A 16,545-nucleotide genomic window follows, 5' to 3' on the forward strand; every position below is an offset into this window, starting at 1 on the left:
ACCCACTGGGTGGCTTAAAACAATTGGAATTTATTGTCTCCCAGCTCTGGTGGCCAGAAACGTACCATCAAGGTGTCGGCAGGCTTGGTTCCTTCTGATGGCTCTGAGGGAAAACCCTTCCCCTGTGTCTCTCCTGGTTTCTGGTGGCTGCCTGCAATCCATGGCATGTTCACGTGGCCCCGTTTCCTACAGCTCGCACGTACACACTGTCTCCTGGCTGCCACGGGGCACCAGCGTTTCCCCCATCCTCCTCCATGGGAGTCTCTATTTCCCCAGCCACCCCCAGCGCGTGTGGTCTGCGGTATCTTCTCCACCTCAGAGACAGCTGATCCTGCTGGACACCGTGGTCATTCTCACGGGTGGTGCCCCTCTCCCCTGTCTCTCTGTCCCCTGCCCCCACAAGCCTTCCCACATGTGCAGAAACTTGTCTCCTGCAGGAAGAAAGACCAGCAAGAGGGTTAACCCCAGGGACGGGAGCAGATTTCCTTTTTTTATTTGACATACTTCTTTTGTTGCTGATTTTAAAATAATTTCAAACATACAGAAGCATTTCAAGAACAGAAGAAACTCCCTTGAACAGTTTGAGAGTAAGTGACTGATATGGTACCCCATCACCCCTCAATGTTTTAGTTCGTAATTTCTACAAACAAGGACGTTCTCCTACCTGAGCAAAATGGTCACCATCAAAATCAGGAAGTTAACACTGAAACCCTCATACCATGTAATCCATAGATTTCATGCAAGCACCTTCTTTTCTCTATGATCACATATTGAATCTTCTTTGATGCTTTCCTCGATGTTTGCTACTTGAGGGAAAATACAGATTATCTTTATTTAAAATGTGTCCTTCACGTTGTTCTTGAGCAAACAAGGTGAGAGTTTCCCGGAACAGGTGGGAACACATGAGTAAGGGTGGAACATAAGCATTGTCTCAGATCTCAAGGCTCCATGGAAGGAAGTTTGGGCTGGGATCCCTGGAGAAGGACTCGAGTCCTCCACCCCCACTCAGTTGCTTTCCCTTTTTATAGAGCAAGCATTTGCGTGGCCTTCCGATGGGGACACAATGCCTGCCTGAGCATCAGGCAGTCCTAAGTTAGGTGGCAGCTGTTCAGGGAGCGAGTCTGCAGTGCCTGCTGCCAGCACCTGTTGACCTGGGGGAAGTTGCCTTTGGACACAGCCCCTCCTGCTGGGGGGTGGGGAAGTTCTGACCCATTCAGATTGTTGCCAGGCAACCTAAGTCTTCAGGGTCAGACGGTCCTGTCTGTCTTACCACAAGTATATAGACAGTTTGTAAAGAAAAGGAGAGTTTAGATTGTTGAGGGAATGTTGCATGCGTGCGCTCAGTCGTGTCTGACTCTTTGGCAACCCCGTGGACTGTAGCCCACCAGGCTCCTCTGTCCATGGGATTCTCCAGGCAAGAATGCTGGAGTGGGTTTCCATGCCCTCCTCCAGGGGATCCTCCCGATCCTGGGAACCTGTGTCTCCTGCATCTCTGGCATTGCAGACAGATTCCTTACCGCTGAGCCACTGGAGAAGCCCCGCTGCTGTTGCTTCTGCTGCTAAGTCGCTTCAATCGTGTCCGACTCTGTGAGACCCCATAGACAGCAGCCCACCAGGCTTCCCCGTCCCTGGGATTCTCCAGGCAAGAACACTGGAGTGGGTTGCCATTTCCTTCTCCAATGCGTGAAAGTAAAAAGTGAAAGTGAAGTCACTCAGTCGTGTCCAACTCTTCATGACCCCATGGACTGCAGCCTCCCAGGCTCCTCCATCCATAGATTTTCCAGGCAAGAGTACTGGAGTGGGGTGCCATTGCCTTCTCCGGGAGAAGCCCCGAGGGAACATTAAATAGGACTTTTTTTTTTCCTCTCTTCCTTCCATGGTTGTTCCCAAAGATTACAGATTTGAAGCAACTTTTAGATGGTCTGCACACATAGTCCCTGCAGGAGAGACCACTGGAATAAGCACCCCCAGAGCCAATGCTGCGCTGACATTGTCATGAATGAGGAGTAGCTTCAGGGGAGTGTGGTGATTTATAATCTACTCTTTACAAGATGCAGAAATAGAGCTACTCAAGTGATTTACATTGAATAACTCCACAAAATTCTTTATCTTTTCTTTTTTGCTCTACTGTGTGGCATGCAGGATCTTAGTTCCCCAACCAGGTGTTGAAACTGCACCTTCTACAGAGTCTAAACCACGGACTGCTAGGGAAGTCCCCACAAAATTCTTTAACCATTTAATCATTTAGGGCTGCGGTTTCAGCATTTCACCTTGATCATATCTAAATCCATCCTTACCACTGCCATAGGAAATCTTCCCTTTAGACCCGTGTATCCAACATGGTAGCTATGAGTCACATACGGTTGGTTATACATATTACAGTTATAATACACTAATTTAAATGAAGAGTTTAGTTTCTCAGTCACACGAGCCGCATTTCAAGTGTTCAAGGGTCATATGCAGAAAGTTCTATTGGAGAGTGCTGTTGACTTTTGCCAGGAAATAAAATCTTGAAATGTCCAAATCCTGTCAAAAGCCTGTTTAGGCAAAGCAATATTTGCAGAAGACTGATGGAAGAGGGCCCATTCCTCTGATTTCACTCTAGCCTCAAATCAAACAAGATCATCAACAGCATTTTTGGATCCCAGCGTCTTGGCTCTCACCAAAACTGCTTTCAGTGAGACCCATTTTGGGATTTTGTCCAAGAACTCATTAACCTATCCCCTTGTGTACTGCCATGCCAGAAAGTGAAGAGCCACTCAAGGATGCTGGGGACCTGTCAAATGGATACAAGTGCCTGTTTAATGGAGCATTTGCCGGTCAATCAATCTGGGAGAAATTGAGCAGCAAAATAGGTTAGGAGAAAGTGGATTCAAGAATAAGCCCAGCATGGAAATGAGTCCACACCGATGTGTGGAGGAGGACGCTGTACTGGAAAATGCCAACGGTGAATGCAGAAGGCTTGATGAACTGAGAACATCACCGCTGAACGCTCTCCATGGTCATAGCAGTTTCAAAAAAGAATCAGCAACAGAAACTAGTGGGAGAAAGTTGGAACAAAACATTTGCTGATGATCAAAGTATCTCGTTACAAATTATTTCTTAATTATGAAAGTAAGAAATAGTGTGACTTCGGGGACTTCCCCGGTGGTCCAGTGGTTAGGACTCCATGCTTCCACTGCAGGAGGTGTGGATTCAACCTCTGGTGGGGGAACTAAGATCTCACATGCCACGCAGTGCAGCCAGAAAAAGAAAAGAAATAGGATTTCACAGTGGAGAAACCTGGCAGATAGCACCTCACACAAGTGTTCAGAGTTGACATCATCAGGATGGGAAGGGTAGGGATTCTGTATCTCCTGAAGGGTCACACCGAGAACACAATACTACCGAGATTCTCATGCCAAAGTTTATCCTGAATACAATCATGAAGAAACACTGGACAAACCAAAATCCCGTGACCCTTTCCAAATATCTGGCCCGTACTGTTCAGAAATGTCAAGGTCTTGCAAGATAAAGAAAGACTAGAAGTGTTCCAGATGAGAGAGCAAGGAGACAAGGTAACAAAGTACAAGCCTGATCCTAGATTGGGTCCTGGGACAGAAAATTTTGTTCTTTGTTATAAAGGACATTCGAGGAAAATGATGAAATCTGAAATGATCTCTATATTAGGTGATAGTGGTGTATCAATGTTAATTTCTTGATTTTGATCAGAGCACTGTGGTTATGTTAACACAACATCCTTGTCCTTGAAAATACACGCCGAAGTATTTAGGAATAAAGGCTCATATATGTATATGTGTATGTATATATGTATAGAGAAATAGAGAGATGGGGTGGAGAGGGAGGAAAGAGCAGGGAGAGAGAAAGAATGATAACGCATATATGATAAAATACAACAAAGGCAACATTTGGAGAGTTTGGGTGAAAGTATAATGGACATTGTACTGTTTTTGCCATTTTTCTCTAGTTCCGAAATTAATTCAAAATGGAAATAAAAAAATAATCTGACTTCATAAGATTATTTTTTAATTTCCATTTTGAATTAATTTGGGGGAAGTTTAAACTTCTCTGCTTTCCTGCTGTGAAACTTAATATGAGAACGTTCTTAGAGAGTTAAAAGCTAGAAAAGCTTTGATTTCCCCCAAACACTGTATCATTTCTCATTTTACCCATTAAAAGACTAAACTTCTGGCTAACTACAGCAAACATATAGGACCCGATAGGAAATGCTCTGTGTTCTATTTATCCCCATTGGTTCTGTGCTTTTTATCTTTTCCTCATCCTGAAGTCTTTTGGTTGTCTGCTTGTCTATAAGTCGTCTGCCACAAATCCTCCGTGGTCTGAGCCAGCAGATACGTAACAACTCCAGTTTCAGCATGACTAGGTTCTAGACCCTGTTCTCCATGCTGTCCATCCTGTCTTACTTAATGTGCACACGACCCCACCAGATGGTTGCTCCCACTTCTCTCCCCATTTTGCAAATGGGTAGACTGAAGCCCAAAGGTGTTAAGGAGAGCACAGGCTGATGAGTTTAGGAAGCAGAGGAATCAAAGGTTAAACCTAGGCCGTCGGTCCCCATGACTGCAGCTGTTAACAAAGAGGAACCTTAATGTTTTGTCAAAGGTGAGAATCAGAGAGCAGGAGGTCATTTCACTTATGCACAGAGATCTTCTCTGCGCGGTTTGTTCTCAAGCAAGAGTTAAACCATCTTGGAAATAAATATAAAATTACCATGTGGAAATACAGCATAAGAAAGAGAGAACTACCTGAAGAGTTCAGTTACATTCATGGATACTCTGATGTATGATATTGGAGAAGAACTGGGTCACATTAGAAAAAAAATGGGAAGAGAGTCACAAATATGGCAAAGATGTTAAAGTGGTAGCATTAGTCGTGATTCCGCACTGCTCCCCCCCATAGCTGTTTAGGGAAAAAAGATACAAACGGCAAAGTTAAAACTATCTGTAAGGTGAGAGAGTGAGTAGAAAAATGCAGCTTTGGGATCAACTGTTGAAGTGAAGTAACATCGCTCAGTCGTGCCTGACTCTTTGCGACCCCGTGGACTGTAGTTTACAAGGTTCCTCTGTCCATGGAATTTTCCAGGCAAGAGTACTGGAGTGGGTTGCCATTCCCTTCTCCAGGGGATCTTCCTGACCCAGGGATTGAACCCAGGTCTCCCGCATTGCGGGCAGACGCTTTACCATCTGAGCCACCAGGGAAGAACCTACTAATGATAATCAAAACAGCCGATGTGCATTAGCTGGTCAGCTCCGGACATCTCACCCAGCACCCATGATGGCACATCAGAGTCCCAGGAGCCCAAAGAGGAGGCTTCTTCTGGCGTAAAGATGGGGAATTCAAGGGCTAGGAAAAACACCTCGTTCTCTCTTCCTGGAATAAACTCACCCCCTTTACCTGGCCATTGCCAAACTAGAGCGAGACCTTCCTGTCAATCTATCTCAGCAGACCCTGATTTTTCCTCCATAAAATTTACTGTAAGTTGTAATTACAAGCAAAAGCACTTCTGTTTATTTTCAACATAAAACCTTGTGCAGACAGAAACAAAGCTATACTCAGAACCAAAGAAATGAACCCCAGAAACAGAGTCTGGCCACAGTCGTACATAGAGAAACCAGTTAGTGAATTTTCCAGCGTTATCACTGAAAGTCATGTGTCCTAGGAAACCCCAAAGTAACTTGGTTGTTGTGCTGTGCTCAGTCGCGTCTGACTCTGTGACGCCCTGGACTGTGGCCTGCCAGGCTCCTCTGTCCATGGGATTCTCCAGGCAAGAATACTGGAGTGCATTGCTAATACTGGAGCACCCTGCTCCAGGGACTCTTCCCCACCCAGGGATAGAACATGTATCTCCTGTGTGTCCTGCATTGCAGGCAGACTGTTTACATTAAGCCACCAGGGAAGCCCAAGTAACTTTACCATTCTGTTGTTTATCTTTGCTGCAAGATCACTGCTGGTACATACAGGCAACTCTGTGACCCCTAAGAAGGGAGGATCCCTCCTTTTGGTAGACCAACCGGAAAAGCATTTTCCTTCTCCCATGCTGGTGGAAGGTGTCAGGGAGCTGGGCCAGGCAGCTTGGTGATCAGCGTGGGATTTTAACCCAACCTGAGGCCTGTGCAAGGCATAAACACACATGATGGCCTTGCTTGCAGGCATCACAAACTTCATAGCCAAGGGCCCTGACCCATGGCTAGGTTTATTTGCCTTATTTTAAATATATTTTAATCAGCTATGTTTGAATTCAGGAGGCCCAATCTAAAAATACAGATTTTGGACTTTTCTTGAAAGACCTAGTGATATTCCACTTTCCTTCTCCCATGGCAATTACAGGCTGGGGTCAAGCCGTGCTGCTAACTTCTTGCTCTGCAGACCTGTGTGCTCCCATCACCCCAGCGGTCTCGGACTCAGAGACCCAGTAGAAAGTGTCCTTCCTTAATGCTTTGTATTGCTTTTCCTAAAGTCGACCAGCTTCATTCATATTGTGCCTGACCAGCCACTGCATTCTTTTAAGCGTCCAGTCCTTGTTACCATCTGTCTCTCCTTTGATCATGCGGCTTCCCGGGTGGCTCAGATGGTAAAGCGTCTGTCTGCTATGTGGGAGACCCAGTTCGATCCTTGGGTTGGGAAGATCCCCTGGAGAAGGGAATGGCAACCCACTCCAGTACTCTTACCTGGAAAATTCCATGGATGGAGGAGCCTGGTGGGCTACAGTCCGTGGGGTCGCAAAGAGTCAGACATGACTGAGTGACTTCACTTTCTTTTCTTTTCTCCTTTGATCACAAGGTGACACACTGCAGCAAGTTCAAACCTTACAGCGTCTTGGTTCTTGGTTGGAGGACAAAAAGCAAGAGCATCTCTCTGAGTCCTACTGTATTTCACTGTTTACTATCTGCTCTTAGTAGTGCTAGACCAGGGCTTCCCAGGTGGCTCAGTGTAAAGATTCTGCATGTCAATGCAGGAGCTGCACGGACACAGGTTCGATCCCTGGGTTGGGAAGATCCCTCCTCCGTGTTGGAAGAAATGGCAGGCCCACTCAGGATTCTTGCCTGGATAATCCCATGGACAGAGGAGCCCGGTGCGCTACATTTCTTAGGGTTGCAGAAGAGTCAGACGCAACTGAAGTGACTGAGCACTCATGCACGCACGTAGGGCCGGACCAAACCTCACAATAGCATGGGGTTACCTTGAATGTTGCATTTCTGGGCTTCCTATTGTTTGCAGTCTCACACTGTTCGCATCTTTAGGGTGATGGTGGCTTGAAGAAAGGATAATGGATTTGCATTGTGTGTAGATTTCAGGGAGAGTTAGGTTTCTAGGAGGATACTGTTCTTGAGCTATTTTTAGGGGAGGGTGAAGGAACCCAGGAGCCGGATGACTATTTCAGACTGAGGGGCTGGGACAAGGAGGGACAAACTGTGCTCAGGGTGAGGATGGAGAGCAACTGCCTGGCACTCCTGAGGACGTTCTGGGCTGTGTCTTTCTCTTCTTCTGTACCTATTTGTGATGCACATCTCCTACCAGCACTCAGCCAGAAAGATTTGCTGAAATAAAGGCCATTTGTCCTCATGGCTGAATGCCAACTTGTAGGGCTCTCCCAAGGAATATGAAACAAGAAAATGAATTCATTCTAGAGAAGGCAGACCTGACTTTGATCCCCTATGGGGTTGGACACTCCCTGGTTTTCAGTAGATGTCCAGAAGCCAGCAAGGTCAGGCTCGCCAGTTTTCCAGAACTGCCAGGAGAGTACAAGCCTTCCAGAAGCCACTATGTATGTGAAGGTGTCTCTCTCTCTCTCTTTTTAAATCAAATACATATTTAATTAAGCAATATTACCCAAACAAAATGTAAGCACATGTTCAATTATCATGTTCCGTATTTCAGAGAAGAGGCATTAAGCATTTATGGTTTATTTACAAACATATCTAGGATGCTGAGTTTAAAGGATTGATCCTTTTAAGAGACTGCACCTCTTAATATGTTCCTCTTCCTATCTGTCTCATGGATTACTTTTTAAGCAGTTGGTGTCTTACTATAAAGAAAGGTGCAGCAAATTCAGACCCAAAGAACAAAGTCATCATAGCTAGTAACCTCCACTTGTTTTCCACTGAAAATGGTATATTCTTCCCTGGACCCTCCTCATAGTGGCTCCGATGAACCACAGAGGTTGTGAACCCCTGGATGCTCTGTTCCAACATAGTGCTGTTGGACGCTCTACAAAAGATCCAGAGACCGGAGGCGGAAGAAATGGCGGCTGCAAACCTACCACTCCTTGCCTCATGACCTTGCTCCTCTAACTGCCAAGGTGTCTCTTTTTGAATTGAGGAAGAAGCTTGCTGGTCAGCACGGTGCATTGGGCAGGTACTTGGAAGAACCAAAAGGCTGTCTATTTGTGAAACTTGAAAGACACAGGCCTGGGCAAGTGACAGGCGATCAGGAATGAATGGATCCACTGTAAAATGGGAATGAAAACGCTGTGTGGAGATGGACAGGGCTGCGACTCACTGGGCATAAAGGTCAGTTATTAAGGAGAAGCTTTGATGTGCGGGTAAGTAGAGAAATGGGACCGCTGAGGTGGAAACAGATGGGAGGTCAAAGAAGGGATTTTCTTGTTTGAGAGGAGAGAGAACACGCTTGTTGGCAAAAGGGAAGGATCTAGTAGACAGCAACTGATGCTGCGGGGAGAAAGAGGTGACGGCAGTGTCCTGGAGAGCGAGAGAGGCACCGGGATTTGGAACCTACAAGGGGAGGTGAGCCTTGGCTAGGATGAGGATCTTTTTTACTTGGTGCAGCAGTGAACACAGGTGGACCTGAGTACAGCTGCAACCCGGGTCGCATGACGGTGGGAGATGCGTTACGTTAAGCAAGTGGTCTCCGCCCAGACTGAGGAGTGGCATTTAATCAACGTGGAACTTAGGACATGGGCAGGTGGGAGGAGGGGGAAGGGAAGTGGGAAATTGTGAGGTTTCCTAGGAGCATTTGGTTCAGTGGTAAAGAATCTGCCTGCCAAGCAGGAGGTGCAAGAGACATAGGTTCGATCCCTGGGTTGGGAAGATCCCTGGAGGAGGAAAGGGGAACCCACTCCAGTAAGCTTGCCTGGGAAATCCCATGGACAGAGGAGCCTGGCAGGCTCCAGTCCATGGGGTGGCAAAGAGTTGGACACGACTTAGGGACTAAACAACAAGAATAAAGTAGCACGTGGGCACTGAGCGTCTAAAGCACAGAGGAGGGACAGAGGGAGGGGGGGACCCCAGCGGGGAAACACATTTCTCTCTCTGTGGTTTTACTGAGGCTGCCTACACCAGTGCTGAGCTGATGAATAGTCCTGGAATCTTTGACATGAGTGCCCACAGACTGCCTCTTCCTGATCTAAACTGGAATGCCTCTCAGAAACCAACTTCTGCTGAGTTATCAATGAAGATCAAGAAAGAATAATCCTCAGTGGGGAGAGAAGTTAAGACAAGTGCTGGGGAACCTACCTCGGCCCCATGGCCCAGGGAGGAGGGTCAGAGTCCATGTCACCTGGGAATGACTCAGATTCCAGCACGCCTCTGCAGCCGGGCCTGGGACTGGGGCCTTGGGGAGACGCCGGACAGGCTTTGCCAACTGAACACTGTCACTCAGCAGTTCTTTCACTGATCGATGAAACCACACATAGGGAAGAGACATTATTGAAGGGTGAGATTTAGGGAAAGTGGAGCAAGAAATGCTAAACTGATCATTGGAATGCTTTAGAATGACTTCCTCCTTTTGCCAGCAGAATCGCTATGTGGGCTGCAAAACGGAGTATATTTCTGTTTTTTAATCACTGACTCGGCCCAGTAGTAAAGAAGGGATTCTGCCGTAAAGCTTGATATGGTCAGAATGACTCAGAGGGGCAGCTCAGGTGGGAAGCAGTGGGACACTGCTTGTTAAGGACAGCTTGTTAAAGACACGGGAAGCTTAAATAGGACTTCCCTGGTGGTTCAGACGGTAAAGTGTCTGTCTACAATGCGGGAGACCAGGGTTCAATCCCTGGTTTGGGAAGATCCCTTGGAGAAGGAAATGGCAATCCACTCCAGTACTATTGCCTGGAAAATCCCATGGACAGAGGAGCCTGGTAGGCTACAGTCCATGGGGTCGCAAAGAGTCAGACACGACTGAGTGACTTCACATTCACCAAAAACACAGGAAGCTTAAATAACGTGCACAATTCTGCTCTAAATGCGAAGGAAAGTAAAAATGTCAAGCAAGGATCCATTTGTTGACAATGCAAGTGGTAGAATGTGTTTCTCACCATCTCTTAATGAACTGTAGGACTCTATTGGATAAATTGTATCAGAATAAAGCACCCTGGACATGGTCTGGTTGACTGGTTCGTTAGAATTCACTCCTATTGACTTTCTGTATCTTTGGTCCCATCTAAGCACTGTTCTGGTTAAATACAGGATTATTTGATCAGATTCCATTGCAGTCCTCACAGGCATTCAAGGCAAGCCCCAATTTAGGATTTGGAAAAGTGGTTTTCAATTTTTTTTTTAGAAAATAAAACTCACAGTACATTTTCTATCACAGCCCAGTGTGTAAATACTCACTGGTTCTAAAGCAAGCTGGAAATGTCCCACAGACCATTATCTACTCTTAGAATGTATATTGTATTCTGATCTATTCTACTCTGTTCATTAAAAAAAGATCTGTTGGAAGCCTGCAAGATTGAATTTATACCCACTCATGCATTGGGTTGTGAACCAGTTAAAAAAAACACAGGTCTGAAAAAATGTATTAGTCAAACTAAATCAAACCAAACAAACATATAGATATCAAGACCAGAGTAGCAGTTACCAGAGGGGCAGGGGTCTCGGGTGGGGAGGGCAGAATGGGTCAGGGTCTCTACTGTACGGTGATGGATGCAAGCAAACTAAATTTCTGGTGGTGAGTAGGCTGTAGGGTATACAATTTGCATGATTTTCCTTAAGAACTTCAGTAAAAGCTTTTTTTTTTTTCCTTTTAACAAATCAAGTTGCAAGTTCATTGAGATTCAGTTCAGTTTCTCAGTCCTGTCTGACTCTTTGCCATCCCATGGACTGCAGCACCCCAGGCTTCCCTGTCCATCACCAACTCGCAGAACTTGCTCAAACTCATGCCATCGAGTTGGTGATGTCATCCAACCATCTCGTCCTGTGTCGTCCCCTTCTCCTCCTGCCTTTAATCTTTCCCAGCATCAGAGTCTTTTCAAATGAGTCAGTTCTTCGCATCAGGTGGCCAAAGTATTGGAGTTTCAGCTTTAGCATCAGTCCTTCCAATGAATATTCAGGACTGATTTCCTTTAGGATGGACTGGTTGGATCTCTTTGCAGTCCAAGGGACTCAAGAGTTTTCTCCAACACCACAGCTCAAAAGCATCAATTCTTCAGCGCTCAATTTTCTTTATAGTCCAACTCTCACATCCATACATGACTACTGGAAAAACTATAGTTTTGACTAGATGGACCTCTGTTGGCAAAGTAATGTCTCTGCTTTTAATATGCTGTCTATGTTTGTCATAGCTTTTCTTCCAAGGAGCAAATGTCTTTTAATTTTATGGCTGCAGTCACCATCTGCAGTGATTTTGGAGCCCCCCCAAAATAAAGTCTCTCACTATTCCATTTCCATTGTTTCCTCATCTATTTGCCTTGAAGTAATGGGTTGGATGCCATGATGTTAGTTTTTTGAATGTTGAGTTTTAAGCCAACTTTTCCACTCTGCTCTTTAGTTCTTCTTCACTTTCTGCTACAAGGGTGGTGTCATCTGCATATCTGAAGTTATTGATCTTTCTCCCGGCAATCTTGATTCCAGCTTGTGCTTCATCCAGCCAGGCATTTTGCATGGTGTACTCTGCATATACATTAAATAAGCAGGGTGTCAATATACAGCTTTGACGTGTACTCCTTTCTCAGTTTGGAACCAGTCTGATGTTCCATGTCCAATACTAACTATTGCTTCTTGACTGCATACAGATTTCTCAGGAGGCAGATAATGTGGTCTGATATTTCCATCTCTTGAAGAATTTAAGACAGTTTGCTGTGATCCACACTGTCAAAGGATTTGCCGTAGTCAATAAAGCAAAAGTAGATGTTTTTCTGGAATTCTCTTGCTTTTTCTATGATCCAATGGATGTTGGCAATTTGATCTCTGGTTCTTCTGCCTTTTCTAAATCCAGCTTGAACATCTGGAAGTTCATGGTTCACGTACTGTTGAAGCCTGGCTTCATTTTGAGCATTACTTTGCTAGTGTGTGAGATGAGTGCAATTGTGTGGTAATTTCAGCATTCTTTGACATTGTGTTTCTTTGGGATAGAAATGAAAACTGACCTTTTCCAGTCCTGTGGCCACTGCTGAGTTTTCCAGATTTGCTGGCATATTGAGTGGAGCACTTTCACAGCATCATCTTTTAGGATTTGAAACAGCTCAACTGCCTTCACCTCCTCTAGCTTTGTTCATAGTGATGCTTTCTAAGGCCCACTTGACTTCACATTCCAGGATGTCTGGCTCTAGGTGAGTGATCACACCATCGTGATTATCTGGGTCATGAAGATATTTTTGCATAGTTCTTCTGTGTATTCCTGCCCCTTCTTCTTAATATCTTCTGCTTCTGTTATGTTCATACCATTTCCTTTATTTTGCCCATCTTTGCATGAAATGTTCCCTTGGTATCTCTAATTTTCTTGAAGAGATCTCTAGTCTTTCCCTTTCTATTGTTTTCCTCTATTTCTTTGCATTGATCACTGAGGAAAGCTTTCTTATTTCTCCTTGCTGTTCTTTGGAACTCTGCATTCAGATGGGTATATCTTTCCTTTTCTTTTTTGCCTCTAGCTTCTCTTCTTTTCTCAGCTACTTGTAAGGCCTCCTCAGACAACCATTTTTCCTTTTTGCATTTCTTTTTCTTGGGGATGGTCTTGATCACTGCCTCCTGTACAGTGTCATGAACCTCCATCCATAGATCTTCAGGCACTCTGTCTATCAGATCTAATCCCTTGAATCTATTTGTCACTTCCACTGTATAATCATAAGGGATTGATTTACGTCATACCTGAATGGTCTAGTGGTTTTCCCTTTCTTCGATTTAAGTCTGAACTTGGCAATAAGGAGTTCATGATCTGAGCCACAGTCAGCTCCTGTTCTTGTGTTGTTGTGTTTTTTTTGCTGACTTTATAGAGCTTCTCCATCTTTGGCTGCAAAGAATATAATCAATCTGATTTTGGTATTGACCATCTGGTGATGTCCATGTGTAGAGTCATCTCTTGTGTTGTTGAAAGAGGGTGTTTTCTAAGACCAGTATGTTCCCTTGGCAAAACTCTGTTAGCCTTTGCCCTGCTTCATTCTGTACTCCAAGGCCAAATTTGCCTGTTGCTCTGGATATCTCTCGACTTCCTACTTTTGCATTCCAGTCCCCTATGATGAAAAGGACATCTTTTTTGGTGTTAGTTCTAGAAAATCTTGTAGGTCTTCATTGAATTGTTCAACTTCAGCTTCTTCAGCATTAGTGGTTGGGGTATATACTTGGATTACTGTGGTATTGAATGGTTTGCCTTGGAAATGAACAGATCATTCTGTCGTTTTTGAGATTGCACCCACGTACTGCATTTTGGATTCTTTTGTTGACCATGATGGCTACTCCATTTCTTCTAAGGGATTCTTGCCCACAGTAGTAGATATAATGGTCATCTGAATTAAATTCGCCCATTCCAGTCCATTTTAATTCACTGATTCCTAAAATGTCGATGTTCACTCTTGCCATCTCCTGTTTGACCACTTGCAATTTACCTTGATTCATGGACCTAGCATTCCAGGTTTCTATGCAATATTGGAATCACTGAGATTACCTTACATTTATAGGATAATTTAGGGAGAATTGGTATTTCAAAAAACCAAATTTATTTCATTTGCTCAGGTCAAAAGCTTTGGAGTCCTTATTGATGCATGTCTATTCATTTCTCCCACATCCTTCATCTGATCTGTGAGCAAGCCCTGTGGCAGTTCTCTCAACGCACATTCAGAAGCTGATCACTGCTCACCCACCTCTACCCCCTCACCCTAGTTCAAGCCATTGATATCTCCACCCACATTTCTGCAGGCTTCCCTCCTGGCTCAGGTGGTAAAGAATCTGCCTGCAATGCAGGAGTCCTGGGTTCGATCCCCACTTGAGGAAGATCCCCTGGGGAAGGAAATGGCCAGCCACTCCAGTGCTCTTGCCTGTAGAATTCCATGGACAGAGGAGCAGGAAAGGCTGTAGTCCATGGAATTGCAAAGAGTCGGACACGATTGTGCAACTAGCTTCCACTTTCATTTTTCCACATTTCTGCAACAGCTTCCCCACTGGTCTCTCCCTGACTTCCAACTTCAGTTCATTCCCAACACTAAAGCCACAATAAATAGTTCAAACAAAGGTCATCCTGTCTCACTCCTCAGCTCAGAGCCCTCTGTGTGATGGAGTATTATTCAGTCATGAAAAAGAGGAAATCCCGCCATTTACAACAACACAGATAGAATTGAGGGCATTGTGCTGAATGAAATGCCAGATAGACTAAGACAACTATGGTGTGGTGTGTATGTGGAATCTGAAAAACTCAAATGCACAGAAGCACACGGTAGATTGGTGGCTGCTGGGGGCTGGAGGGTTGGGAAAATGGGGAGATGCTGGTCCAAGGGAACAAAGTTCCAGCTATAAGATGAGTAAGTAATGTCCAGCATGGTGACTGTACTTAACAATGCTGATTTCATTCTTGAATGTTGGTAAGAGAATAGATCTTAAAATGTTTTCACCACACATAAAAATAATTATGTGAAGAGATGGAAGTGTTAAATATGTGTATATAAATGTATATGTGTTGATAAGTGTATCAAACCACAATGTTATATGTCAATTACAGCTCAACAGAGCTGGGGGGAACCCCTCTTGAGGCTGTCCACCTTACTCTGAGTAAAAAACAGACTTGGAGGAAAAGATAGAAACTCGGGGAAATTTTAACAGATGGCATTTGTCAGCAATTAGTGGGAGTGAAGCTTCTCTTTTAGCAGATGGGTGGATGTTCTTGTAACCAAACTCTATGATTTCTTCGTTATCATGGAGACTTTGAATAAATAACCACCACCAATTTAAAACTGTATCTTTGAGCAGCCCCTGGAAGGGAAGGAATATTTAGTGTATTCACATATCGAATGAAATGGCCAACTTGTAAATCCTAGATTTAGTGATCTTCAGAGACACAGGACAGAAAGACGAAAAGGTTTCACTTAATTTCATTCACGTTTGTGCTTAAAAAAAAAAAAATCATTCTATTGGGTAGAATTTGAAAAGCATGTGATTTTAAGAGTTCAAAGCAGACAGGGAAAAGCATATAGGAATTTATCAAGAGTTTGCTGCCACTGAAACCTCAGAGGCACTGATTTTCCCAGGATACAAGGTCTGAGTCTTAAGTATGTTCCTTCACCAAATGAGGTGGGTAGTGACTCAGGACACTGACTGTGCTCTGTCAAAACACACACATTACCACTTTGCAGTCAGAGCAGAATGAAGCGCTAGAGGACAGGATTCTTCAGTCTACACTCGGGGCGGTAAGGCTGGTCCCTTGCAATTCCACACAGGAAAACCTTTCTCCTTATCTCCTGGGCTCTAAATGCCGTCATCAATTAAAGCTTTCGAGGTTAATTTCTAACCACTTAATCATGAAGCAAGACGTTTCTCATCTGTATCCTCCGCTCTCTCACTGGGACAGTTTATTCCTTACTTTATAACTTGCATTCTCTTTTATGAAAGAAGAAAGAACCGATCATACAGAACTGTTTGTGGTTTCAACTATCAAGAAGTGTCCCAACAGGCCCAATCTTTGTGGGAGCCACAGAAATAGATCTTTTATAGCATCCAGAAGGACATAGAGAAATGTGCAAGGTCACTTCAAATTCCCCAGCTGCCAGTAATAACAGAGGAACAAGGGCTGGGACAGGGATGCTTCTTGTCTGTTTTATCACCACCATAGGTGGCTCAGACGGTAAAGAATCTGCCTGCGATATGGGAGATCTGGGTTCGATCCCCGGGTTGGGAAGATCTCCTGGAGAAGGGAATGGCTGCCTATGCCATTTTCTGGCCTGGAGAATTTCACAGAATGTATCGTCTATGTGGTCGCAAAAAGTTGGACATGACTGAGGACTTTCACTTTCATACTTTGATAAGCAGATTATAATTTGTCAAAGTTTTTTTCTTAAAAATATTGGCTGCACTGGGTCTTAGCTCTGGCACATGGGATCTAGTTCTCTTACCGGGGATCGAAGAACCTGGGTCCCTGGTACTGGGAGGGCAGAGTGTTAACCACTGGATCACTAGGTACAGATGGTGTTTGTCAGCAATTAGTGGGAACTTAAGGTTTTCAACTTTTACTTAACTTTTTAGACTCTAGGTATTGCTTACTCTCTTCAGCTCATTTAAAAAAAATATATATTTTTTTTGGTCCAACATTTTGCACCGTTTCTAGGTGGATGCTACATCTTGCATTTGTAAGTCAGTGCAGTTATAAAGC

General features: G+C 44.5%; 1 protein-coding gene across 1 annotated transcript; it reads right to left on the reverse strand.

Annotated features, from left to right (window-relative positions):
* Nucleotides 1-8,012: 8,012 nt before the first annotated feature.
* LOC120865713 (cytochrome c oxidase subunit 7C, mitochondrial-like) lies at nt 8,013-8,312 on the reverse strand. The gene has a single exon (XM_040243032.1). The coding sequence runs from the start codon at nt 8,211-8,213 to the stop codon at nt 8,022-8,024; it is 192 nt and encodes a 63-aa protein (XP_040098966.1). The 5' UTR covers nt 8,214-8,312; the 3' UTR covers nt 8,013-8,021.
* Between the last annotated feature and the right edge of the window lie 8,233 nt (nt 8,313-16,545).

This window comes from Oryx dammah, unplaced genomic scaffold (assembly GCF_014754425.2).
Source record: "Oryx dammah isolate SB20612 unplaced genomic scaffold, SCBI_Odam_1.1 HiC_scaffold_7, whole genome shotgun sequence".
Taxonomy (NCBI): Eukaryota; Metazoa; Chordata; class Mammalia; order Artiodactyla; family Bovidae; genus Oryx; species Oryx dammah.

Bases quoted from the DNA above. Each gene is read 5' to 3' on its own strand.
- LOC120865713 (XM_040243032.1), bottom strand. From the start codon at position 8,213: ATGTTGGAACAGAGCATCCAGGGGTTCACAACCTCTGTGGTTCATCGG.